This window comes from Myodes glareolus, chromosome 17, assembly GCF_982192425.1.
Source record: "Myodes glareolus chromosome 17, mMyoGla1.1, whole genome shotgun sequence".
NCBI classification, from domain to species: Eukaryota; Metazoa; Chordata; class Mammalia; order Rodentia; family Cricetidae; genus Myodes; species Myodes glareolus.
Genome location: NC_142042.1, coordinates 14290043 through 14298032, shown reverse-complemented (window position 1 = coordinate 14298032; position 7990 = coordinate 14290043). Strand labels below are relative to the sequence as shown.

At 44.1% G+C, this 7990-nt stretch overlaps 1 protein-coding gene across 2 annotated transcripts in view; it reads right to left on the bottom strand.

Moving 5' to 3' along the window:
• Nucleotides 1–2635: 2635 nt before the first annotated feature.
• Nucleotides 2636–7990, bottom strand: part of Lmo4 (LIM domain only 4) — a 16575-nt gene continuing 11220 nt past the window's right edge. For both annotated transcript variants that reach the window (XM_085677612.2, XM_048453682.3), the window contains exon 5: nt 2636–3618. In XM_085677612.2, coding sequence (XP_085533738.1) covers nt 3610–3618 — 9 coding nt within the window. In that variant the 3' untranslated portion in view covers nt 2636–3609. The remainder of the gene's footprint in view (nt 3619–7990) is intronic.

The following is a 7990-nucleotide window of genomic DNA, read 5'->3' as shown; positions in this document are numbered from 1 at the left end:
AAGGTGTTATCCTCCGCTAGTCAGATTCCAGCCTCTCCAAACGCGAGTCGCTGGCTGCTTAGCATGCCTTCAGAGAACTGCCAATCTAAAATGGCTGCTTGGTAATACTTTAATTGCAGTTGCGTGGAAACAAATTGCTTTTTAACTGCAGTAAGCATTCCTGTGACTTGGCTGGACTGACAATAGGTGAGTCTCGGTAACACAACCAAGATGAACACGAACGTGTAAAGGATCCGTGTCTCCAACAACCTTATAAAGTGGGGGCCCAGGATAGGACACACACACCCCCACCTCCACCTGTTCCCACCCGCCTACCCCGCCCCTGAAAGTCTCTTTGGGCAACCACTTTTAATTCAGAACAATTCTTTAAGCTCTATGGAAACTCTTCACTCTGCTCTTGATAGATAGCTCTTGGGTTCACTGTTTGTTCCATAATTTATTGACCCTAAGAAATATTTTATGTAACCAGTACTGCACATTAGAATCTTACTATATTGACATTTAAAGGCATTTAATTTAAGAGCTTCATTTTACATGATTAGTTGTTTCAAATATCAGTGTGAATAAGAGCAGCAGAAAGAATTTAAATATTGTTAATATTAAGAGGCTGGTAATTTCACAGGCTTTGTTTCCAGGCCACAGTCTCCTCACTCTGTGGTATACGATACAACAGTCTGGGTGAAACTATTTCCTAATAAATCAAGAAGAGCTGGAAGTAGTTTCTTGTGGGGAATGATTTGGTTTGGAATGTCTTTAGGCTCCCGGGCTTTGCAGAATGTGTAAGTCCAGGCAGACAGATAGGTAAAAAACAAACGCACCGCAACGTTCAACCCTTAGAGGACAATCTTCGTGCAGAATTGTTCCGTTAGCAAGGGTGACAATTTGCATGATTGAGACATTTATATGTATCATAAACATAATTTTTTTTATCAGGAGTTCAGCGAGGCTCAGTAATGTTTGCTTTTATTTTTATTGTGCATGCTCGTGAGGACCAGGGCCTGTCTTGCTGGGTGATGTGGTTCATGTGAAGGCCTTTTAGAAGAACACACACCCACATCACAAGCACAGCGGAAGAAAGGTGGGTGAGCCCAGGGGTCTTTTTCTCCCAAAGGAACGTTGGGGGTGGGGGAGGAACTGCACTCATATCAGGATAAACCCGAGTGTTTTTAGTAGCTGTCTATCCACATCGAGCATCTCCATTAGAGTCGGGTTTTATTGTTTGAAATGCCTCTGGTTTCGTGAAAGTGTTTTACCTAAAGCAAGACTACTACTTAAATATGTTCTATTGTATATTCATAGCCCCATTAGTCCTTCTCCAATTTAGCACATCAAAGAGACGGCTGCAGCACTTGCATGTGGATTACACGAACATGAGTGACATTTGTAATCTTATAGGTCTGCAACTTAAGAAATGCTTTTAGGAGCTTGTTAGGAAATACGCCACCGTGCTTGAGGAGCCAGCTATATAATAGTTCATTTAAAAGGCGGGAATGACCTTTGCCCTCCCCATCACCGAACGCCATACTGTATTACTAGAAGTTATTAGCCACGTCCTTTGAATTTCCACACCACCTGTGACATAAGTGCTTTCGCTAAAAACAGGGATGTCTGCGCTCCTCTGAACAACACCTCCCCCCTTCCCGTAAGAAAGTATCTTAAGGGGAAAGGGGGAGGGAGTAGTTCAAATCAGAACAACTTTAGAAACATTCTCCAGAGATCCACCTCAGATTGTGTATGTGTGTGTGTGTGTGTGTGGTGTACACACATGTATTTATCGTGTGTTATTCTCCTTGCATTTTCTTTTTATAAAACTTCTACAATATATAATACAACACAGGCAAATGATTCACTTTAGTAGTCTACCTTTAAATTCTCCTACAGGAGGTCCTGCCGTGTCAATAACCAACTTTCCCTCCTGACTTGGGATCTTTGGAAGCAGAAAGTTAGCAGAGTCTTCATCGGGAGCTTTGCTCCAACAAAACAAAACACTGTTTTTAGAAACCAGCCTTAGCAGCATGAAAGCCCAGGTGTTGGAGCCCGTGAGGCTGCAGCTGAGCTCTGCCCTCATGTAACCGTTAGCCACAGGGCCACCCTGGCATCCAGGCCCGTTTGGCTCTTGCCAGTAGGAACAGGGCAGCTACTGAAGCAGGGGACCCCACACCTTCCATAGGAACCACTGTGGGCACTGCCGGCGCTGTGGGGGAGACCATTAGCAACCAAAAGCCAATAACTACCTCAAGACTGAAGGAGAGCTGAATCCTCCCGCAGTATACACGAGGAAAAGGCATCAAAAGAAGCTCAAAAGCAACAAGGCTCCAGCGGGGCAGCAGTCCCAGGGCTCACCAGACAACGCTGCCTTGTCCACCCAAGACCGCCATCGCCAGCGTGCCCTCTGGAGTCCCTACACTAAGGGGACTTCAGGTCACACACACATGGCTCCAGGAATGCCTTCACAAACCACAAAACCTGACGCGAGAAAATGGCTGTGCTGGAGTTGTTCCCGCGCCTGGGGCCAACACCCAAGGCTTTCCCCCTGAGAGCAGAGGTGAGATATACAACTAGTGGTCACGTTGACGCGGAAGACTGGTGCAATGTGCCCCTGTTACCACGACATTCTCAATTTAAAATGGCATGGTTAAATAATCTGAGGACGACTTTATTAGCTTGGAGCTAAATACAGGTATCAACTCCACCCTCACCCCCAAATTTAAATGTCTGTTATAGACAACAACAAAAATATCACAAATTTTTCCAAAATACATAAGAGAAAAAGCAGTGTTTAAACCCAAACTCTGTTGCATATTTTTCTTTTCATTTTTTATTATTTAAATACACCATACTAGAGCAAATGTCTCTGAAAATATCACAAATAAAAGATTTTTTTTTCTTCATTCAGCAAATTAGAAGTCGGGGGAATTTTCTACATAGTACCGGCTATGAGCCTGATTCTTTTTTTTTTCTTTTTTTCTTTTTTTTTGTATTTTTTTCTATTCTTTTCTTTTTTAACCTTTGCCATGGGCGGAGCAACATCAGGACGAGACCACTCACATGCATACATACATTGTATTTTACAGAGATACAATAAAAGTGTTCGTGATATAATATCACAAAAGCCACATCTCTTTTTCCTTTAACTCATGTTCAGTTTGATTGAAACACATTTCATTACAACACTTAAATATACAAAGAGCAAACAGAATGTTGTTAAGGTAAAACACAGGGTACAAACTCTGGCCGGTGCCCTGCTAATTGTTAATGAGGGAAGAAAGCAGATTTCAATGCTTCTTTTAATTAGCTTCATTAGTCATTTCCCTCCCCCCAAGCACCCTCCCCCCCCCCCCCTCCCCAAGATGTCCTTCGGTGGATCTTTTTTCATTTCCGCTACCGTCTCCCATTAGCCCAGGTTCATGGAGTCCTTAATGTCCATATTCAGTCATTTTAATACACCAATAAATGCAGGAAGGGCACTCAGCCTAAAGAAGGTGCGATGGCACGGAGCTGGCACTGGTGCTGGCTACAAAGGTGACTTGTCTACTGAAGACACATGGGATCCACCTGCGATGAACAGAATCTGAGATGAAGGCACGCATTCTGCATTACTCTGACCTTTCAGCAGACCTGCAAGAAACAGAAACGGGCATCTTAGCCAAAAACGCTAAACGGGAGAGGTATTCAACTCTAACAAGCAGCTTGGGCCGTCTCTGAGGTCAACTAATTGTCTTTTGTTCGATTACTTTCCAACTGTGATCCAATGGAGGCTCTCCGTGCGCCTTGCTCCGGAGCAGAACGGATTTCACTAGCAGAGCGTGTAAAATGGCAAATGGACTCAGAGGAGCTTCAGATGTAGATGTCTACCATCCTTGAACCCTGGCAAAGCAAGTTCCTCTCCAAACAGAATCGATCAGAAGGTCTCGTCTCATAGGGGAGGTCTTGGACTTTTAGAATAACCACAGGGCCATTCAGAGCAAGGCCCCTAAGAAGCTTTGGGTTGTACGGGCACAATTGTGTCACCTACGGCAAGTGACTTAAACTGGCTCAGTTTCTTCCCCTTTAAAGAAGGGGAAACAAAGGTGTTCCTTAGTGTGGATGAGATGGCATTATGATTGTGTTCTTCACGTAACAAACACCCCTTGACCCACACTGACTTCCCCGTCTAGGGCGTGTGTGTGTGTGTGTGTGTGTGTGTGTGTGTGTGACACAGTCTATGTTCAAATGTACAAGTTGTAATGTTTTCCCAGTTCCCTACCTTGGTCATGTAATGTTACATAAATTATCACAGGCATATAAATCAATACATGTGACGTGCTAATGACCCAAGATGAACTGAAGAGCACGGACCAATGTGAAGCTGAACTCCAGCGTCTGGCGTCTGAAGTTACAGACAGCAGCAGCGCACAGCCGCCAAACACAGTCTGCTTGAAATTACCAAAACGGAATAATGTCTACTAGGTTTTGACGGTTTTTTTAAAAACTACATTTGGAGCACCTCAGGAAGTTCTTGCTTTCACCCTTCCCCTAACTTACGGAGGGCATGGGTCTCCAACCCCCACTTCCAAGCTAATTAAAGTGGTAGAGGCTCAATTCCCCAGAGTGGAAGCTCAGTGTGAGAAAGGTAATTTGTCTGTCCAGAACAAAGATGCGCCAGCAGCCAGCAAGCATATTTAATAAATGAGCATCAAATGTCCTCTACGATGGACCCACACAACACCCATTATGTAACTATGGGGAAACATGAAGTGATATGCAACCCAGAAAGCTTTGCTAATTCTCCCTCCAAGTAAAGCAGAGAATATTCTAGAAGGTCCCCTCACACCTCTGAACGGAAGAAAAAATTCCAGAGCAGGCAGGAATCTATTCATAAAGGGGAATAAAACGAGTCCCGACTTCTGATCTTTCTAATATTCTAGAAAGCACCGTTGTTTTGGGACAGGCCAAGCCTCCAAATAACAGAAGCCATCAAACTGTGAAGGTCCTCAAACATCACTGGACCCAGACTTCAGGCAATATGAGATTTCAGTTGAAAAGCTTAAACTTATTTTTCCTCAGAGCATACAAAAGCCTGGGCCACAACCCGGTAACTCAATAGCACATTTCAGAGCAAACGTTTAAAGGGGTCAGAGGATGGGGCTGATGCTTCCCATAACGAGGGGTCGTCTGAACTGCGTGTCAAGGGCCGGAGAAGTCCTCAACTCATTGTGTTTAAGACAGAGAATGTCTAACTGCATTTACTATGCACCCTGTGCTCACATGTGATTGGTTCTGTGAATGGAAGGAAAATGGCCAAAGTAAGTATCCAATTTTTCTCCACCCCCAAACACGGAGAAGGAGAGAAAAGAAAATAATAAAATGGGACTATTTGTCATTTCTCCTCATCTCATCTCCCGTAGAAAGGAAACGCCACAGGGTTTGAGGGAAATCACTTTAGAGCTTTCTCCAAAAGGCAGCTTGTGTTCCCCTAGGAAGCGTGTTTTCATTAGGTCTTCCCTTTTGCCCTCTCGTTGGGACCTCTCCGGCCCACACTCAGCTTACCCACAACCTTTATTGACAGAAACTGCCTTGTGAACCGACTGTGCTCATAGGGAGGAGAACACCAAGGGCAAAAATGGGAGACGCTCATGCCAACAGGGAAAGGTGCTCAATTAACACCACCCCCAAACCCCAGCGTCTCACCAGTGCCTGGCACGATCATCTCCCTAAGTTTTATTTCCTTATGTCTTTTATGTGCAATTAATTTTTGAAGGCCACCTTTCTCCCTCTGTTTGAGGAGGGAGGCACCTTCCAACATCAAGAAAATATACGCTAGCAGATTCTCCTTCATTGCCTACACCATATTTTGTGTTCCAATACGAACACCCTACAGCTCCCATCCCAACCAAAGCGTGGAAAGCAGCTGCCTCCCGTGAAAGGCACAACACAGGCAATCCTGCAAACACAAACCTACATCTTCCCACTCCCTGACTCCCCGTCACTGACGTCCTCTTATACTCAGTGAGGAGCTACTGGGGTCCTGCTCACATGCCAACGTGCCCTCTGCTCTTAGTCCTAGCATGGTCACTGTCTGGACTCCATCTTCACAACCTAAAACCCCACCCACCTCCTCACTCTACCCTTCCCACCAAGCATACTGGAATGAGCTGTACTACTTTTTTTTTTTTTTAATAATTTACTAAGTCCGGAAATAACATAAAGCCAACAACATAGTCAGTTAAGACACACACTGGGGGAGTGCGAAGCTTTAAATTAGGAGGGGGCATGGGATCCACCAGTTTATTTGGGGAACTTCTGTAATTATAAATGGCCTGGCCTAGAGTTCAAAGCGAGTTTCTCAAAATATTGATGTCTCCCATTCACTGCCCTCAGCCATGTCCTATAGACTGACTTCATTAAACCTGAAGTTATAAAACTTATAAGTCCTTCTGGGTGCCGGCAGAGCTTAAAGAAGACTCTACACACCAGGTGAGGTAACTGGCTAATCTGCAATTAAAAAAAAAAAAATACAAGATTCTGATTCTTAAATGGTTATTCTGTATTCCTCCCCTAATAGGAAACTTTGTAAAACTGCACAATCTCATGTAATTAACACTTACTAAATAAAGAAAACATTTTAAATTGCCCCGTAAACCCAAGCGAGGGAGGAGCAAATACGAGCATTCTAATACGGCAGCCTAATTGGAGCTAAAAATTTCCAAGCAAGTGTCCTTCCCCACTCAGCAAGAAGAAAATACATTACAGAAGACACAAAGGCCGAGTATTCTCCCCTCGACTTCGGAAGGTTGCTGAATTTCTATCTGCAGACAAATGTTTTCGGTTTTGTGTGCGTCTGTGGGTGACCCTTACAATAGACATGAATGGAGTCCCTCCTGCAAATCCATAAGGAATTAGCACGTGAAGTGAGCACTTTTTGTTTCAATGCAATAACTCAGTGCTGTGTGATTGCCTGGGTTAATGATGAAAAAGTCAAACACACTATCAGAGCTGATGGAAAAATCTATCACCAATCTGAAATTAAAATTCATCTGTGGTCAATAAGATTTAATATCCATGCAAGTGGCGCTGTAAAGAGTAAATGAATCAATGTCATCAATACATAATCAGTATGAAATATGATGTGAATAAAATTATGCACACGAGTCATACGTCTCCCTCTTTCCTAGGCCAGGGTGGAAGGAACAGGCTCTTAACTGAAGGTTGACAGTAATTGTTACAAATTAGGCACAGCAGTTATCAAAATGCACTCACTTGCATAGCTATAGGACTTACTAAGGAGATTAAAATAGATCTAAACTATCCAGGGCTGGGGTGCTGGACAACTGTTGATCACCGATTTTCCTTCTCAAGTGCCTCCTAACACTACGTGATTTGTATACTTGCATAATTTCCTGACTTCTAACTCAGGCCCAAGGACTTCCAGGTTGGGGACCCAGGCTCAAGATACATCATCTCTAACGGGGCCGTGAGTGGCACAAAGCGGTTAGCAAGAGCAAGAACCTTGTTTCAGGAGTTGTAACTTATTCAAATTCTGCGAAACTACCAATCATCAAAATGTTCTCCTCTGGAACCACGGGATGTTTTGGACACCTGCTCCTTGTGGAGCCATCGCGGCGCCCACTGGCTTTGAAGACAGGACTCCGGAATGCCACCACAAAAGGAAAAGTCATCCCCCCTCAGGACAGAAAACGTTTCTTCTCCTCTCCTCATGCTAAGTTTCTAATTTCCCCCCCACAACACCCGAACACGTTACTCTTCAAGCCCAAAGCCCACAAATGGAATCACCAACCAGTTGTGGGGAAGCTTAGTGGCCTGTCTGTCTCTGCGTGGGGATGGGTCCCCTATGTTCAACATGACTGATGTTACAGATACAGAACCAACTCAAAAACAACGATGATGTTTTACCAGCAAATTTAATAGCAACTTGCTAGAGCACCTCTGAACACTCCTTATATGAGAAGAAGACGTAAAACTAGAACAAGCTAACGACACTCGCACCTTT